General features: G+C 45.5%; 1 protein-coding gene across 1 annotated transcript; it reads right to left on the bottom strand.

Annotated features, from left to right (window-relative positions):
• Positions 1–48: 48 nt before the first annotated feature.
• PLOD1 (procollagen-lysine,2-oxoglutarate 5-dioxygenase 1) lies at positions 49–17,649 on the bottom strand. Its single transcript, XM_068158450.1, has 19 exons — positions 17,454–17,649; positions 13,005–13,096; positions 12,410–12,546; positions 11,328–11,491; positions 10,689–10,801; positions 9,116–9,179; positions 7,897–7,994; positions 7,480–7,581; positions 7,242–7,373; positions 6,850–6,971; positions 6,091–6,195; positions 5,527–5,652; positions 4,695–4,836; positions 4,024–4,137; positions 3,677–3,742; positions 3,220–3,324; positions 2,694–2,840; positions 2,268–2,393; positions 49–2,000 (listed from the first exon to the last, which is right to left on the bottom strand). The coding sequence occupies exons 1-19, from the start codon at positions 17,533–17,535 to the stop codon at positions 1,845–1,847; spliced, it is 2,193 nt and encodes a 730-aa protein (XP_068014551.1). The 5' UTR covers positions 17,536–17,649; the 3' UTR covers positions 49–1,844.
• Between the last annotated feature and the right edge of the window lie 826 nt (positions 17,650–18,475).

The raw sequence follows: 18,475 nt of genomic DNA, 5'->3' as shown, positions 1-18,475 counted from the left end.
GTCCCAAGGCCCCGCCCCCCGCCGCAGTAATCAAGCACAGGGACGGCCTCACGGTGGGGTAAGGGTTTAATGCGAGTTAACGTACGGCTCCTGTACATCTCGTGTGAGAGGCTCCTCATTAACTCCAAGCACGGCGCTGGGCACAGGACAGATACAACAACATAAGTGAAAAAAAACCCAAACAAACCAGCTGAATAAATACATACAACTTTTTGACATCTCAAAGCTCGGCCTGTCTTGCCTCTTCATTCAGTAACCAATACTTCTGCATTTCATTTGACAAGATTTATTATTGGTTTACTTTTCAAACTGATTGTCCCTGCCAGGATTTTCTTCCCTTGGGCACCCGTGAGTGTGTAGCCTTGAAATAGACCTAAAAACTGCAAGGAAAGCAGTGGGGGAAAGGTCTGTGTGGCCTTCCTCAGGGCCATTCGAAGTGTGTGAAGCACCTTGCCAGCATTGGCCTGGCGAAAGCTGTCCTGCCCACATTCATGTGACCCATCTTAGACAAAAGGCCTTGCACTTGTAAATTAAATAAGAGAAACTGGAGACACGTCTAAGAGGAGTATTTTACCTAAGGACAACCACGGTGTGAATGCACTGCTTGTGAAATGTACTAGTCTGGCACAGCCAGAGCACAGTGGTGTCTGATAAGCAGAGCAAGTACCTTCCAGACAGCTGCAGAAAGGCTTTTTAACCTTTCTCTCTCTAACCATGGTTCTAGTCTAGACAGATTTTTACACCTACCAGTTCAACCACAATCCACTTTCCAACCATTCATTTCTGTCAGTCCCACCCCCACTGGAAAGTGTCTGCAGTGGAGTGTTTTGCTTTGGCATCTCAAATAATAGAAATACTGAATAATTACTTCTGCTAAGTACCAGAGAAAGCTCTTTGATGGCCTCTTCAAAACAGATGCAAAGAAAATTACCCAAAAAATGTCCCAGACTGGAATGAGGCCACCAAAGACCACTAGGACCTCTGAGATGTTACTCATAAGACTGGTTAGAGCTATTGACACTCTTTCATGGGACACAACAGAACCAATTTAGCAGCAAAGCCCTGACTGATCAAGCTGTTCCTAGCGTTCCCTTTCTCAGTTTTATCTATGCATACCAACATGGTCTGAATCAGTCTGAGTACACTCTGCTGCACTAACAAACTTCAGTCTAATCCCAGAGGTGAAATACCATTAATACACCTTCCTTTAGCTAACTGTAAGCACCTACATTGCAGCTGCTGCTGCTTTGAACTTTGTGATACGCTTCCAAGGACTGCAAAGAGGTAAGGAATCAGATGATCTTCAGGCTCTTATTATCATCTTACCATCTGGTAAGATATTTAACTGTTATGACTCCTGAAGTCAGCTCCCTGATTGGTTTATATTTGGGATAGTATCCAGGAATTATTGTCTAACATCCAGTCCTGTGCATGCTGTGAATGAAAATGGAATGAAATGTGGATGAATCCCCAGCTACTTGGAGAGAGAGCTTGTGACTTGCCTCCAAAAAGTTGGATTTCCAGTCCAAGAAAGCATTTTTTGTAAGGCAAACCAATCAGTAATAGTTCAAGTAAATCACATTTCCAAGCAACTTCAGATGAGGAGCAGAATCAAAAATGAAGGCACAGAAATCTCCTTCCAAATTCTACAGCAATATTCCTAGATATTATCTGCAGTATCAGAGAGGGAGATCTTCCAGTAGTGGAGTCTTAAAATATCGATAACAATCAATATCCAAATTGCTTTGATTAATGCCTTAGAAACTCTCAGCAGCATTCCCTGTTTCCACTCAAAGTCAGCAGTGAGCAGGGCCAGGGAAAGGTCCTTCCTGTGAAGCAGGGCTCTAGGGGTCAATAAAGGACACTGCAATATAACGGGTTCCTTTGGTGGTTGGAAGACCTTCATGATAGTGGGTCAGGCGTCCAGGGTGCATAAGGGTCCACCCTTTCCGTGGAGCTCGAATGGAGCAATTGTAGCGCAGGAACCGGCAGCCTCCTCCCTGATGGAAACAAAAGAGACTCATCAGCTTGGTAAATGCACCTCAGGGAAAGGGTCTCTGCTTTCTCCTGGCTGCCCCTCTGAAAATGTATGAAGGTGCTTGGGGAATTCTTCTGGGCTTTGATGCTTTGAAAAAATCCTTTTACCTTAGCCCAGTCATGAACTGCAGTCCTTGGGGTAAATAAACCAGATATGGGTAAGGAAAGGGTCTTCAGCTGTCTGAACTGCTCAAGAGGCTGAACTGCATTGCTGACACGCTGGCACTCACCTCATAGTCTATTCCAACTCGGTTCAAAGCAATGTTAATGGTGAAGGTGGAAGCATCGTGATGGGGCATTAAAGAGGGCTGCTCATCGGGTTTGTAGCGAACTACAAAGGCTAACTCAAACTGAGTCTGCAGGAGAGAAGAACAAAGTGCACATCTGTTAGAGAGCTACAGCGGTCCATGGCTACTGAGTTGCAGAGCAGGGTGCAATATTTAAATTGCATCCCACTGCTATGAGAGAAAGGCAGCAGTAAGGTAGGACAATGCCACTGGGAAGTGGTGTATTTCCTGATGCATGTTTTCACATCATGCTCCAGTGTCAGTTTCTCCACACTGGGGAAGGGTATGCATATTGCTAGAGCATTCACAAAGCTGCAACTGGAGGAGGTGCTGAGCTGCCCACGAGTGTTGTTATTAAGGTCTGTATACCTTGGTATAGTATCCTGGATACAGTTTCTCTGTGATGGGTGCAATGTAGTCCAGAAGAAACTTATACCACTCCCTTTCAAAGCCAATTTGATTCATGTGTATGTCAATAGTTGGGACATTCTCATATCCTCCTTGTATTCTGCTGTCCTGAAATAGAATCATGAAAATACTCATAAGGATGAGAACCTTGAACTTCAGGAATGAAAAGCATTGGCTTTGGCAGCTACAAATAAATATGGTGTTTTTTTATCAGAATTTTCAGAATGGAAAACTCATTTCAGAAAATAATTTAAACCTAAACTACCAACAGAAAAGCTGAACACTGTAGCTTCAGAGGACACTAAGGAGGATTCAGAAAAATTAATTCACATTTAAGACCACAAGCACAACTCACAGAGTTAATCAGAATCAAAATGAAAGTATTGCCTCCAGTTTGCTGGTTTAACTCTGGGACCTAATGCCATCCTACAGCAGGCACTGCTGCCACCCAATATTCATGGACAAAGAAGCTCCTGCTTTTTCTTACCGTGTTGTCACCTGTGGACCACTGGCCATAATGCTCCATTTCTTCCACCAGCTCATCACAGGCAGTGTCAGTGAATATGGGGAACCAGTAAACATCTGGGCAGGGCTGCAGAAAGCAGAGAGGTAAGAACAGCAGAAACCAGGACAGGTGCTTGAGGCAAAAGGAGTATGACCAGAGTGACTGTAGATTGAGTCAGTTTAAGTGGAAAGTAACTAAAATATTGAAGGTACAACTTTGTCTTTTGATTTATGTGCCCCACTTCCATTCAAGAGAGCTGGAGATGCACTTCTAGAAGAATCTGGCTCTAAAAATACTTTCAAGGACATTTTTCCTCTGGATTTGTAAGACTACAAAGTCATGCTGAACTGCTTGCATCCAAGAATGCCAACAGCACTGACACAAGTGCTGTCCTGGTGCTACTGTCCCATTCTGATAAACAAGAGCAATGCTTTCTTACCATTTCTACCAATTTCCCTTTCAGAGCTGCTGTGTAGTTTTCATGGATGTACTTTTCTCTCCAGTCCTGCAGTTAAAAAATAAGCAAAGAAGTCATTTCAGTGGGGCCTGGTTGAAAAGGCAAGGAAAGGGCATCCTGCAGCAGTATTTCACAGGCTCTGAAGGTCCATATGTCATGAACCACAGAAACACCCTCTCTTTAAAGTCTGTGACCCTGCTTCTCATCTCACCTGAGATTACATTATTACATTATCAAAAATCCTGGACCTTCCCTGTTGGTTAAGACAGTCCTTAAATCTTCCTCCCATGCCATGTTGCTAAGCCTGCTGAGCATGCAGGTTATCTCACCTCAGGGTTGCTGAATATTTGCCAGAGGTCATTGTGGAGATGAGTTGTCTGGTAGTTCTCCAGGGACAGTATGTGTCCAAACTGGTACCTGTTTGTAAGGTACATAAAGACTCCCTGCAGGACAGAAGGAAAAACAATAAATCTTTGTTTCCAGAACTCAAATTTCTGTGAGACACTATGAAATACAAGCACTGAAGAGTTTCCCAGTGATGATGGCTCTGCCCAAGCTGTTGCTTTACTCATTTTTCTCCTGCGGGCCTTCAGTTCATTCTCCACCCTGGGTATGAGGAACTTTGAGAAGTTACAGCCAGAGCCAGTAATTCCATGCCTCCTGTTGGGTTGGAATCAGAGCAGCCAGGGTTGGAAGCAGAGCAGCTGCTGTAAAATCAGACTCTTCTTTCTTACCCTGTCAACCCCATTTAGAATAGCCCTGAGTAACCACAACAGAACAGCCCAAGAAGAAAAGTGTTATCCGCAGTTAGTGGTCTCTGGCTCTGCGTGGCTTCACAGCGCACAGAAATCTCACACTGTTCCAAGCCTGCACAGCACTGAATAATGCCAGTTCATCCTGTCCCATGCCCTGGCAGAGCTGAGTGCCTTGGAACTGTTTCGTTTTGTCACCTCCACCACAGCATGCAGCCCTCCCCTGCCAGCTGCTCTCCTTGACTGACCTGACTGCGAACGTTGTGGCAGAAAGCCATGTCAGCATCCAGCTTGCCACTGTGGAACAGGTCTGCCTGGTCCAGCTCTGCTCGCAGAACCTTGGCTTTAACCATGTAAACGCTGCTGATGTAGGGAACGTTCCAAAGCCCACTGAAACACAGGGGTAGGACAGTAAGACTTGGAATGCCACCAAGACAGAAGTGCTGGACTTGCCAGGATGGTAGATAGCACTGAGGTATCAGCCAGGCTTGCCCAAATGAACCAGCTGAGAATAGTAGGGAGAAACCATACCAACAGGGATTATCATTCCAGGGGTAAAAAAAACTATCACTTGTATTGTCCAGAACTTTTAAGCTGCACAAATACTAGAACATTGTGAAAGTAATTCATTGCTACTGTGTGCTTCTGCTAGGGGATAATTAATGTTTGAACCTCTTCCCAGAAAGATCAACATTTCTTTTTCCCAGTGATTTCAAAAAGCCCTGAACTAGCCAAAAGTGCATAAGCTGATTTCCAGCATTTATGGCACATATAAATGGTTTGAAAAACCAGAGAGGGCCTCCCTGTGAATCTTCCTTTCAAGGAAAACGATCTGATAAAGATTAAACAGCACTTTGCAGGATTTTAAGGATCACACTAACCATAATCCATAGATGGGAAAACATGCCAGCAGTCAGGACTCTCAAATCCATACTCTGATCACAAGATAATCTGTCCAAAGTATGTTATCATCTCTGCTCAGAGGAGAACATAGAGGAGCTTCCAAATGTGAAGCTTCTTTTCCTTTTCTATACACAAAGCTAGGGATGACATCAGCAAGAAGACCCTTTGCATACTCACACCCTCCGCCTCTGAACAATATCCACGTAATCTTCTGAGCGGGCGTAGTATCCATCAGGGCTCAGTGCTCCCCAGAAGTTTGACCACAGCTTCTCGTGACGGCTTACCAGTGGGGCAATCACCAGCCTGTGAGCACCAAAGAAAAAGGCATTGCAGGACAGGATGTTACCACAGGAAGAAAAGGAAAAGTTTACAAAACACAGGCCCATAGAGTTAGAGTCTCCCTCACGCAGTTGCTGCTGCTATTAACTCTGTTGTGATAAAATTCCCCCATTCAAGTGCATCCATTCACAAACCCTCATTCAACTGCACCCCACAGCAGGTCTCTTAGAATTCAGTTACATACTAGTGATTACCTAAAGACAAAACTAAGGATGATTTGCATCCAGGGCCTAAAATCCAGGGATTACAGCTACAGTAAAAAAACCCATAAGAAGTGTTTGTCTAACATTCCATCTCAGACACTGCTCTCCTAGTGCCTTACACGTCTCAGTGACAAATGAGCTCACTGTATTCTTCATGTGAAAGACGGCCAGTAAGGATTGCTCAAACCAAAGAACTCACTTGTTCTGTTCAATGAGGATCCTTAGAGTCTCTGTGTTCTTCAGAACTATCTCAGCATCCAGGCTAAAGTAATACTCACAGGCAGGATCCTTTCTGCACAAATCCCTGTAGCCAGAGAAGAAGAAAAGTCACATCAAAATACTCCAAAACCAGAGAATGACAAGAGACAGAACATCAGGAACTCCTACGCCTTGTAGTCCAAAGGTGATTTTCTGAGTAACAACCCCAAGGGCTAGCAGAGTGCACATACATAAGATTCAGGATCCAGTAGCAGTCAGTGGGACACAGCCAAAATCACAGTTAGCAAACAGTTTCCTCAGCTCAGAATGAAGAAGTTCCTGTTTATGGTTGGCCCAAATCCAAACCTGAGTTCACACAATGACCTGACCACAGACAGGAAGATACTCTGCCACACTCTTAGCCTTACTACTACACTCCTGCTCTTCAGAGATATAGGTACATATTTACTGTGCTCTGTGACTGGGCACATACACTGCTTGATGAAGGTGGGAGGTACAGGGCTACCTTCTAACAAAGCAAGGAACCGGAGAGAGCTTTGTTTGTGAAATGGAGAAAGGGAGCTGCTATGCAAGATGATTTTTTTTTTCAGTATGTAATGGACATGGGGATAACATGCTAGGAAAATGGAAAGAAAAGGGTGACTGAAAGAAGAAAAGCATCCACTTGACAGTGATGATCCTCAGCAAAACCAGACTGCCTCAGTCTGGACAAAGGCTGACTGCCATCAGGTTCACTTACATCCCCAGGTTACGTGCCTCAGCATTCTCCATCTCATCATCCGGTCCAACCACTTTAACAGCAAGATATTCTTTGCCATGCTCTTCAACAAAAGAGTCCACATCCATCAAGTGATGTTCTTCCTGTGCCAAAGGAAAATAGGGAAAAGCAGGTAAGATGGACTCATCACAGGCTGCTCAGCCTCCTGTTCTTGAAAATACCAAACCAGATGAGCAACAGCTCTTCCCACTTCTGGATCTTTACAACTGGATGGAGCTACAAGTGTCACTGCAGGTTAAGTACTGGGATTAGAGAGCCTGAAGTCTAGCCAAAGGTTGGAAAAGTGCCTAGAGTACAGAAGGCAGACATTTCCCCCATATTTGCTAAGACCACTGCAAGACAACTTTACTTACACTGTTGTGAATGAAGAGCTGGATTCGTTGTTTTGGGTAATGGAGGTTTCGAAGCCGCAAGAAAAACTGGGAGAGGAATGGGGTGGGCTGCTCGATGAACACACCAATCAGAATCATGGGCAATGCCTCATCCTACATTCAGTGAGAAAAGAAGTAGTGGCTTGTGTACCACATCAGGCACGTAATATTTCATTGTAATTATGGCATTTGAGAGCTCTGGAGAGACCATCAACCTTACCTTAAACCCTGTGAGGCTTCGCAGACCTTCATCACACACAGTGCAGCCCGTCTCAAATGTCCATATCTGAGGGATGTAGTTTCCCAGGTAGTTCAGCTGCAGCTGCAAAAGGCAATTTGCCATGTTACACATCACAGGACAGGAGAGATTTTTTGGGTTCACCCCCAGTGTAAGATCACATTCCTTCATTTACCTTCTTGGACTAAAGAATCTGAAAAGTAGGACAGCCTGAGGGTCCAATTACATACTGATCTTTGAACCAGACTCATCTTGCTGCTACAGACCTGGACCATTCATTGTTTCTCAAATATAAATGCACACAGGGCAAGTCAATGTATGGGAAGACAGTCACCTGATACACTTGAGCTGAAAGGGTCACAATGCCATAGATACACAGCTCTCAGGACAGCCACTTACCTTCGTGGGTCCATTGCCATGAATCACCACAGGCAAAGTGTCATATAATAAGTTTCTTGCTCTCACTCTTGAGTTTTCAAACTTCAGAACTACCTCATCTGGAAATGACCATATGCCATCATGTTATCAGAGGAAGGCTTTGATTGATAAATAGCAGCACAATGCTTCATTTCCACTGAACAGCTTCTGAAAGCAGGGATGTGGATAACCATGCACAAGTAGTTTTAAGGGCTACACACTATATCTGGACACAAGAAACAAATGTACAGAATAATCCTGTGAGGTGATAGGAGGATAGCTGGGAAGCTGGAAAAAGAATGCAGCTTGCTAAGTTGACAAATATGCCTTCTACTGGGAACTGGCAGAAGCCACACTGAAAGTCTTCCAAAACTGGCATAAACAGATCGTGCAGTGAGGAACTGATGTTTGATGGCCAGGAAGGACTCAGGCCCTTCTCACCTAAGCTTCCTGTGCACCTGTTGTCTCTCTTTTTCACCCCTGATGAAAGTTCACCCTCCTGGTGGAGACAATCCAAGATGTCTCCTCAGCACCACCACACACAATCCATTGGAAAACAGACTAGTACAGATCCAAGCTTCAGTCTGTCATTGCTATAATGAGCACAGGAGCCAAAACCTACTCTGTGGTTACAACTCTTAACGTGACTGGGATAATGATGGAGTGGTGCAAGACTACAGATAGAAAACATCAGGCAGGAGTGTCAGGAGAGTAACTGAGTCACCTCTGCCAGGAGAAGCAAAGTCAATCAATGAGCAGGTCAGGTCAGAAGCCTGGTATGGACAGGGAATGCTCTCAGGCAGTATCTGCTGCATCTCACCTTCTGTGGCATTCCATACAGTTCTGAAGCGGAAAGGCAGGCAAGCCCTAAACAGGGCTGTGTGTTACTACTTGCACTGGAAGTCCCTCCCAGTTCCAGTCCCAAGGCTAATGCAATCTGGCATGCTTGGAGATCAAAGTGACAAGGAGGTGTAAAATGGAAAACCTGACCTGCATTCCCTCAAGTAAAGAGGGAACTGCAACAAGAACCCAGTTGGTCGCAGTGGAATTGTAAATACATCCCAAAACTCTGGCAGAGGCTTTTCACTGAAGCTTACTCTGCAGGGACAGGAGTTTCTGAAATTTAATCTCTTCAGTCCCAACTTTAAATCTGGTGTCAAAATGCAGTTGCATTCCAAGGAGAACAGACTCTTCATCTCACCTAATGCTCCATTTAGGTTTTGGAAGATTCGGCTTCTTTGGTCTAGACTGATGTTGATACTTTCCTTTTAAGAAATGAGAGAAAGAGCCTCAATTAGAACACAAGTGGGCTTTCATTCTTTTACATGTAAGAGACCCTATGCTGAGCAGAGATGTATCACCTTCCAATAATCATTTTCACACTCCCCAAGCTTTAAAGCCTAAAACTCTCCCAGCTAATCCTTGTTTTCACTTGAATCTGGAACAATTTGCCACTTTCTAAACCAACTTAAACATCTCATACTAGGGAAAAGCACACAAATAAACATATTAGAGCGGCTGTGGGTGTGCCAATAATAACATGCAGTGTATGAATGAAGCACACTTGTAGCAGACTCATAAAACCTACATGTAACATGCAGGAATGCCAAGGTAGGACAAAAATCTGCTGTGATGACAGTTTTGTTGCCATCTATCCACAGGGCAAGTGCTGCCTCAGGTAGCGGTGTGAAAGAAGAAAACAGTAAGGGTGCCAGGCTACTTATGCAATCTTTGTTTTCATCCCCTCTGCAAATCACACTCTGACTGGGTTTTTGTCAGACTAAAATCCAGCCCTGACTCAACAGAGTTCGGTGTCCCTTCAGGCATCCGCTAAGATTGATTGCTGGAAAGGACAGCAGGGTGCTAACATCCGCTGTCTGAATGCCAAGGCAGTGGAATTACTCAGCCTGTGTGTGGCACAGGGCCAGAACTGCAGATGAAAACATTAAAGGAACTGTTGATGTTAAAGGACCACAAGCCATATTCAGAGGAAGTGAAAAATGTGCAGCTGTTCTGAATTTTTTACCAGCCCTGCTGGTAAGAGACTGCAACTCCTTCTAACCAGTCTGAAAGCAGTTTCCTCCTCACTTGACTGTTGTTCTTAGTTCCCATGCATTTGTGGTGTCCCCTGGGGCCACGACTGCACTGAGCAATGCAGAACTGGGCAGGGACAACAGAAGAGGAATCACCCTGTGGGCTGGATGATTCAGCCAGAGCACCACACTGTGCTGGAATGGCAGTGCCTCAGTGTCCACTCCAGGCTTTTCTATGATGCTCTGTGTGTTGTGCTACGTAGGCTGATGTAGATTTTGTTGTCCAGAATCTGGAGGTCTTTGCTGAAGGCAGAGACAGCCTCTTTGCTCCAGCAGACCTACAGACTGTGATATGTATGGTCTCTGTCTTGTGGCTAAAAGGGCTGTGAACTTCTGTCCATTTCATCACCTCAAATCTGCTCAGGCCTCATCTGTCCCTTTAGCCAAAATGTACTTCAGGGCCAGATTGGGTACCTCCAAGTCAGCACTGCACTCTGCAGGGAAGATACACACCTGGAGTTTGGCTTTCACAGCCCCTGGGAAAAGGCTGATTAGTTCTACCACACTCTACAGCATGAAACATTTGCACATACAGACACTGGTATGAGTTTCCAGTAATAGTCAATATATATTTTACTTATAAATTAACTTATTTTACTGTCAACAGGAACACTGCATGGAAGATTGACAGCAGTGCTTCTCAGATAACTCCTCCAAATCCCAAAACCTAGCTACACTTACTCTTTTTTCCGGATCCAAGAAGATATTGGTATAGAAGAGCTGGTCACTGTCATCATCCTGTCCTTTCCACTCCTCCACAAGCTTCTTCAGGTTTGGAGCATAACCTATGAAGCCTATGGGAATGAATATGAAAAGGTGTTTCAACACTACTCCTCTATACACATACTCCCAATTCTTTCATGCAGCCTCACTAATCCTGTGAAACACTCTGCAGAGTACAACACTGCTGCAGGGACACACTAGCTCTCAGCAAAGGCATGTTTAGACTGCACTTCCCAACATGGAATGACATCAGCATCAAACCTGTAATATTCTTCACCAGAAAAGCTCAAATACCCACACCCTGAATGACAAATCTCACTGAAAAGGGAGCAGGTTTCTACCCTTTACTGGCAATTCACAGCTACATCCCTTCCTGCAGGCGAGACAGGAGCACTGTGAGTCCTTCCAGTTATGTGCAGGGCTTCAGGTTGGACTCGATGATCTCAAAGGTCTTCTGCAACCTGGTTAATTCTATTCTATTCTATCTTCTATAAAGATGCTTTCCACACTTGGACCCTTGCTCCTTCTTCCAAAGGCCTTCTAAATAGGAAGAAAAAGCTGAGAGAGGTTCTCAGCTGACAGAAGGTTCTGTCTTACCTCCAGAACCCAGGAAGCGCTTTCCATCTCGCACCTGAGGGTACTTGGCTTCCAACTTCCTGTCAGGATAGATGTAGTTCTCTGCTGAGAAGACCACCTTGCTCTTGGCTTGTTTGAACTTCTTCAGCAGTTCTGTGGGGCCCGAAGCAAAGAGGACATCATAGCTAGAGGAAAAGACAAGAAAGGGACAGAAAGGAACTGAAAGAACATATCAGCCTGAAGAGTTTCTAGAAACAGCTAACTCATCAAGAATCACTGCCTCTCAGCTCTGCTTCCCAGACTACACAGGCCATGCTTTTTACATCTTTTAGCATCCTGCCACTCTCTGATGAGCTCCCTGAAGATCTTCAGGACAAAACTATCCTGGACACTAGTCACTGGATGCTGCACTCCAGCCCCTGTCTCTCCAGTACTGGGTCAAACTGACTAATTCCCAGGCAACACTCTCAGACTGAGACTTGTGTTTTCTGCAGGAGGATTCGCAAACTTCAGGCTCATTTTGGTGAACAAAAAATTACTCATTCCAGAGATGAATCATCTCACACATAGACACCCAGACCTACAAAATATGATCTCCCTGCCATGGGAGCCAGAGAGAGATACAGAGATCCCAGCCTGCTACTGGGCACATGAAAAGACACTGAGACCCCCAACTGTCCTTTTCCCTCTCTGCATTTCTCTGGCAGACTAATTCTTTGGTCTTGGTTCTCAGGTTTGTTTTTCAGCCTGCCCCACTTTGTAAAACAAATAATTCTGGTAAGAAAGGCTTGCCTAGATCCACAAATTTTGCTGCTCATTCTCTGCAGAGGCAGACAAATTCCACCCTGGCAGAAACAGGTACAATGCTATCAACTTTATGCAGGAGTTGGAATTAGCCTCTTCTGATCAGACCTTCCCAACTGCCATGGATTCAGCTCTGAGCAATTCTCAGGCAACTTCAGAGAATTCAAGGGGGGAAAAAAAACAGAGGAGGTCTGCACACACCTTCCAAAAGCAATCTACTGCAATTAATTTATTCTCAGTAAGAACCTGTCAAACAGCCTTCTGGTTCAGTCCATGGCAAAAACTTTCCAACCCATTACCTTTCTACAAAAAGGATGATTAAGTCTTCCTTATCCGCATACTGCTTCAAAGCAGACTTCAAGAGACGGACCTTCTGCCCACCTCCTGCTGGCTTCTGGTCATCTCCACCCTGCCATTCCTCATCCAGCCCCAGCACCTAAAGAATGACAGGCACAGGGTCACTTTCCCAGCAAGACTTAGAGGAAAGGACCAGAACCCACAAGCTTACTAGTCCTGATAACTCACAGTGCAAATCATCAGCACCAGAACAGCAGGACTAGGTGTATTTGGCAACTCTTGAGCCATTCTCTGGGATGGGCAGAGTTACAGGTAGCACTGGAACAAAGCACTCTCAGCAGCAGGGACAGCAGCACATGCTGTACTGTGTGTTTTGGCATTGCAATGGAAAAGCGACACGGAGCTCCCTTCAGCAGGAGTTATGGAGCTCATCTCAAGCCAGCACTCAGGAGGGAATCAGAGGCTGCTACAGAGTAGAGCCAACTGAGTACACGTGTCCTCTCAAGCTTTTATTTAACCACTTTGTGGCCAAGACTTATCCACTCCAAACTCCAAAATTCCCTTTCACCAACCACCATCGAGGCTGCTAGTCACCACCTGGATTTTGTAGTTGAAGAACTGGGCTGATCTTTTGAAGCGCTGGAACCCCTCAGTCTGCTTGGTGGCAACAGTAAGGACCAGCAGGTTTTCTGCAGACAGGAGAAAGCACAAGAGACACCTTCAGCTTGCATTGTTTTCACAGCCAGCTGTTCCATACCTAACAAAGAGGCTTTATTATCAGATACTGAGCCAAGGTATAGATCAACAGTCTTAAAAGTACTTGACAGATTTGACAAAGGGAAGTGAAAATCTAACCACTACGAAATAAGGAATGCACTGGGGAAGTCACTTTAACTAGATCATGAATCCATCAATAGCATCCAGTAGCCCCAGGTTTTGTGCACAGTCACAGCTGTTCATGGAAACAGGTTACATCTGTTCCATGGGACATGAGAGATCTCCAGGTTCATTTCAAATCAGGCATGGAGGTAGTCTAGCTGTGGAGCCACCATATACTGCCTAGGAGAAAACAGCTTGCCTACACCTCACCCTGCTATCCCTGCATTGTACAATATTAAGCACTCTAGGTGTCCTCACTGCCCACAGAACTTCAATCTCCCACAGGAGAAAAAACAGCTTCAAATTCTACTGAGTTGCTGCCTGGATTTTCTGGAGACCAACTCATCAAAGATTTGGAGAAGAAAAAGAGGAAAGTGTGGATGCAGGAGGAACTAACACAGAGGAACTATCACAGGGGACAGAACACAGCAAAGGTGCCCTCAAATCTGTTTGCTTGAAGAATCCCCAACTAATTGCAGCTACACAGGCAAGACAGTTCCTTTGCAGCAAAGCTTAGAACTTGGTCCTGGGTACAAAATGAGAGATTATGTAAAGATACAATTGCATTGCCTGAGTTATGAGCTAGAAAAAGAAAAGACAATGTATCAAGTGGGGGATTTTGCCCTACTATTGAAAGCTACAGTTCTCTCCTCTCACACAGAGCATGAAGGAAATTAAACTTGAAGATAAAAAAGCCAGAACTACTACAATATGCCCATTTGGAAGTCATCCATTTAGTCCTATTGGCTTCCTGGTCCCCACACAGCTGCTTTTCTGTCACTCAGCGCTTACTGAATGTAGGGAAGAGCAAAATTAGGCTGAATGTTATTATTCACCCTCCATGGCTGCTCCAATTTTCTGCCACATTCCTGAGGTGTTCTCCAGCTTTTTTCATACATACACAACATGAATTCTACCATAACTCCTTATTTGCATTCTCCTCCCAAACTTTACTCTTCATTTGCAGTCTCTTAAAAACAACAAAGATAAATCCTGAAGTTCTCTTTCAGAAGTTTCTCTGCACTGCCACTGGAATACTGTATTTTCTTCAGTGTAATGATTAAATGTTGTACTTCACCTTAATGCTTCTGCTTGTATAGGCTCTGGCAACAGGGCTTAAATGTAAATCCTGGCCATCTGATTTTACCATCAGAAAATACCAGGACAAACTGAAAGAACATTTTCTTGGCTGGATCAGGCCTCTTTTGGAACAATTCTTTTTCAATGGATGTACCAGATGCATCTTCCTAGGGTACCCAAAGTGATATTCTGTCTAATCTTAGAGATCTGGGAGCTGGAGTTTGAGATGGACCTGACAAAGGCCACAGAAGAACAAGAACCCCTAAGTTAGGAAGAGAGTTGATGTTCCAAAGGAAATTCCCCAAATCCTTTACCTGCATCAGAATAAAAAGAGAGGAAAGAATGTGAACAGTCAATGGAAGGTCAGCTCTAGTTGTAATTTTGTTAGACATCCACACAGACAGACAAGGGATTGATAAATAAAACAATATGGATCCTGCATCTGTGCAGATTTTAAGACACATGAAGTGCATTCCTAACCCAGCTCCTCCAGCACACTCCAGTGCCTTGTGTCCTATCCAGTCAGAGGGTGCACACAAATGAGTAAAATATGTATCTCCTCAGGGAACACATTAAAGCCATTGAAGTTTCCAGCCATGCAATGGCATGCAGAAAACCACAGCAGCTCTGAGCAGGTGAAGACCATACTGCCAGTGAAGGGGGGGGGGGGGGCAAATGTGGGCTTGCCAGAGAGGAATGTGAAGACAAACATCAAATTCGAGGATCTGAAGGAGAGAAGAAAGCATCTGATGATGATAAAAGAAGGAAAGAAAGAAAAGAGCATGACTGCTATGCAACTGTTTCAGCCCAAATTCTCAGGCATCTCACATTAAATAAATCCTCATTCATTTCATGTTGCCACCCCAAGAAAGCAACAAACTGTTCATGATGTGACTGCCAGAAGTTTGCTGGACAAGCTGTGAGAGCCAAAGGCTCACAGGGGTGAACAAGGAGAGGTGGCCTATTTCTACGACAGAAAAGGTTTCACTGTGCAGGGCAGGAAATCACTGGAGCATGGAAAACCAGCACAGAGAAAATTATCCTCCCCAGCAGAATTCCATAGTACAGGAGTGGGCTGTGGGGGTAGGACTCAGAGATGTGAAAGTCAGTTTTTGTTCTGAGAAACCTCTGCAGTGGTGAGCGCTTTCCATCCCAAGAGACATTCCTGCAGCCCAGTAGTAGAAGCTTGTGTTGACCTGTGCTGCCTCCACTCCTTCTCCTTTAACCCTTTTTTCTCTTTCTCAAAGATTCTGCTGAACCCTTGCACAGCTCAGAGGTACTTCCAGAGTCAGAGCAGTAAATCCTTTCAATTCCAGTATCAGAGGCAGGCATTCTGAAACCTCCAGAAGCAGATTCATGCTTTCCTAATTTTCCATGTCATGTTACTTTTCATATGTAGACTGTGCTGTGAAGCTGAGCCTCCTGTGCCCAGAGACTCCTTGAGCCATGCTAACAATTAGAAATCATATAAATATGCTGAATTATGATACAGCTGCAAAATATCAATGCCATGGTCAACAAAACAAGCACTGGAGTAAGAACCAGGGGAGCTGGTCTGTAGTGGTGTGCAACAAGGAGCCAATGTTGCTATACTTCTGGTTTGTACCACCTGTAGACTGATGATAGAGGATTACCACTTCTGTGAGGGTTTTCAGCACTGCAGATGAAAATGATCCTGTAGGGATAAAGCACTGGAACAGGGACTCTGAAATCAACACCACAATGAAATGACTGGGTGGATTTCTGTGTTTTACAAAGAGTAAACATCAGTGACAAGTCCAGTAACAAAAAACTGTAGAGTTACTTACTTCTGCCCTGACTCCAGAGGAAAAGCACTGCTGCAGATGCATTTTAGGACAAGGAATGAATCTATCCCTAGGCTGTGCTTTGGGAAATCTTACTGTGCTGCTTCCTGTTCAGACAGTGTCTGAGAAAATGTCATTCATACTAGGATCAAATAGAAAAAAATCAGTGCATAATTTACTAGTGGATAAAGCAACCTCTGGGTGGAATTCACATTTACCAACTTTTAAAAAAAGATTTAAGCAACTACAAGTGACTCTGCTTAGAGCTTCTGCAGAGATGTAAATGAACATACAAGGGAGAAGAGAGGTGTTGTTAATCTCATACTGCTCCAGGGAAGCTGAGGTACAGAAAAAGCATTTTTTCTTCAAGCCATGACAGAGGTGACAGGTTCAGAAAGCAATTAATTCCAAATCCTTCCTCCTACCCAGCAAGCCTCAATCTCTTTTCCCAGCACCCACACCTCTAGTGTGCTCTAAAACCTTATGAAAACCATGGAATGTTTGGAGTAAGGAAGGCAGGATAGCTCAGTGAAACTCCTTACTCAGATTTATCTACTAGTTACCCTAAATGCTGCAGTGATTTTGCCTTAGTTATGTCACTATAGCTAAAGAGCTCTCAACACTCCCATGAATACACATGAAATGCATGAAGTAAGATATACAGTAAAGGTAATTACACCAGAATCACATACTGTGAAGGGAAATGTGCTAGGGAACAAGAGGAAATCTGTTAATTGCCACTTCTCTAATGAAGACAGAGATAATTATCTGAGCTTCCTGGCAAAGTGACAGTGCATGAACCTCTTTGTCAGCCTAGCTGACACTGTTGCTGCCCTACCCCTCTACTCTTCAGGACACCGTTCATATGGGGACAGACGGGGGTTATTTTAGGAGCACCCCAGATCTCCGGCCAGCCTAAGATCAAACACCCTCTGTAACCTCGGTTCAAAAGCAGGATGGGCTGACCTAGGTGGGACATATCCCAAGGGACTGCAAGCATTTTACTGGGATGAAATGGAGTCCAAGGCTTTGCCTCGCACAACTCAGTGCTGTGTCTAGTAACCGGAGAGCTCAAGAAGCATGTGCAGAGGACACCCACGCCAGACTGTGTGTGCCCTGCCTCCGAAGTCGGCAGGAGGCTCCAGCTGCTGCCCAGGGGCTCGGACTCTGCTGTGTTCACCGACCTCCAATGCCTTTGAGCTGGACCGGGGCGCTAAGGACAGCAGTGGACCAAACACCGCTGTGCCCGTCCGTCAGCCTAGCCACCAACCCCCCCACTTACCTTCTTGCTCTGAGGCACAGCCGCCCTCCGCTCCGAGCAACGCCAGCACCGCCCAGGGCAGCAGCACCGCCGGAGGCACCATGGAGACGACTTCCCCGTTGGACCCCGAGCCGGGAGGCGAAACCGACCGGGAGCGCTGCCTGAGGGCCGGAGCCGGCAGACGGCAGCTCTAGAAAGCTCCGGGGCTGCTGGAGCCTGTGCCACGCACCAGACCCGCCCGGCAGGGACGGGCGGAGGAAGCGGGGAAACGACGGCTCCTCCTCCCGGGCCTGCCCCGGCCCCCGCAAGAGGCGGGGAGGCAGCTGGGGCCGATATGGGAGAGACAGTAGGAAGTTGTGCGGCTGAGGCTTCTGCAAAGCACAGCAACATTCCCGCCTGTTGCTGGAACGCAAAGCTGGTGGGGTTTGGTCCCGAAGCTGCAGCAACTTTAGCTGGGGTGCGGGGTCCAGCAAGCCTTGCTGTGGGGCACTGAGCAGTGGGTCTGCAGAGGAGGAGACGTGCAATAAGCAAATAATAAGTGAGCTTGGGTAGGAGAAGAGGACATGCTTTCTGGTCAGGCTCAGTTAGTGCTGGGCTGCATCTAGTCGACACAGTCATCAAGTGTGGAAAAAGAAGCAAAATAAATGGATTATGAACACCTCTGGAATCTGGAATCCCTCATGAGACAAATAGCTTCTTTCCACCTGTCACCTCCTGCACTTCCTTGGCAAACACAAAATGTGCTGCAGTCTTACAGTTAGTCTCCTGTACTAACTGGTTTTATATTTCTCTCTGCCCTTGTGCTGGGTCTTCTTGCTGTAGCCCTGATGGCTGGCCCCACATCTTTCTCTAGTTTATTCTGCCTAGCTTTGAGACCAGACAAGATATACCACTCTTACAAAGTTACACTTTTTAAAAGAGTAGTTGGGGTTAGGGTCATTCTTATGCTGCAGTGAATGTGAGGCTTTGACACAGGGAGACCCTTTAGAGCCTGCAGAACACCAGACGAGGAGCTGCCACCATGCCTCACGTGAGGCCCTGAG

This window comes from Melanerpes formicivorus, unplaced genomic scaffold (genome assembly GCF_026170545.1).
Source record: "Melanerpes formicivorus ecotype bairdi unplaced genomic scaffold, bMelFor1.0.p_v2 SCAF_39, whole genome shotgun sequence".
In the NCBI taxonomy this organism is placed as follows: Eukaryota; Metazoa; Chordata; class Aves; order Piciformes; family Picidae; genus Melanerpes; species Melanerpes formicivorus.
The sequence above is the reverse complement of the archived record's forward strand: the minus strand, read 5'-3'. Positions and strand labels throughout refer to the sequence as shown.

What these genes read in the sequence shown, in the direction of transcription:
- PLOD1 (XM_068158450.1), bottom strand. Translation starts at nt 17,535, where the DNA reads ATGGTGCCTCCGGCGGTGCTGCTGCCCTGGGCGGTGCTGGCGTTGCTC. An exon ending in AGCTCTTCATTCACAACAGT is followed by an intron (nt 6,972 to 7,241) that starts GTAAGTAAAGTT and finishes CCTTTGGCACAG; the next exon opens with GAAGAACATCACTTGATGGA. An exon ending in ATCCTCATTGAACAGAACAA is followed by an intron (nt 5,653 to 6,090) that starts GTGAGTTCTTTG and finishes TGGTGCTCACAG; the next exon opens with GCTGGTGATTGCCCCACTGG.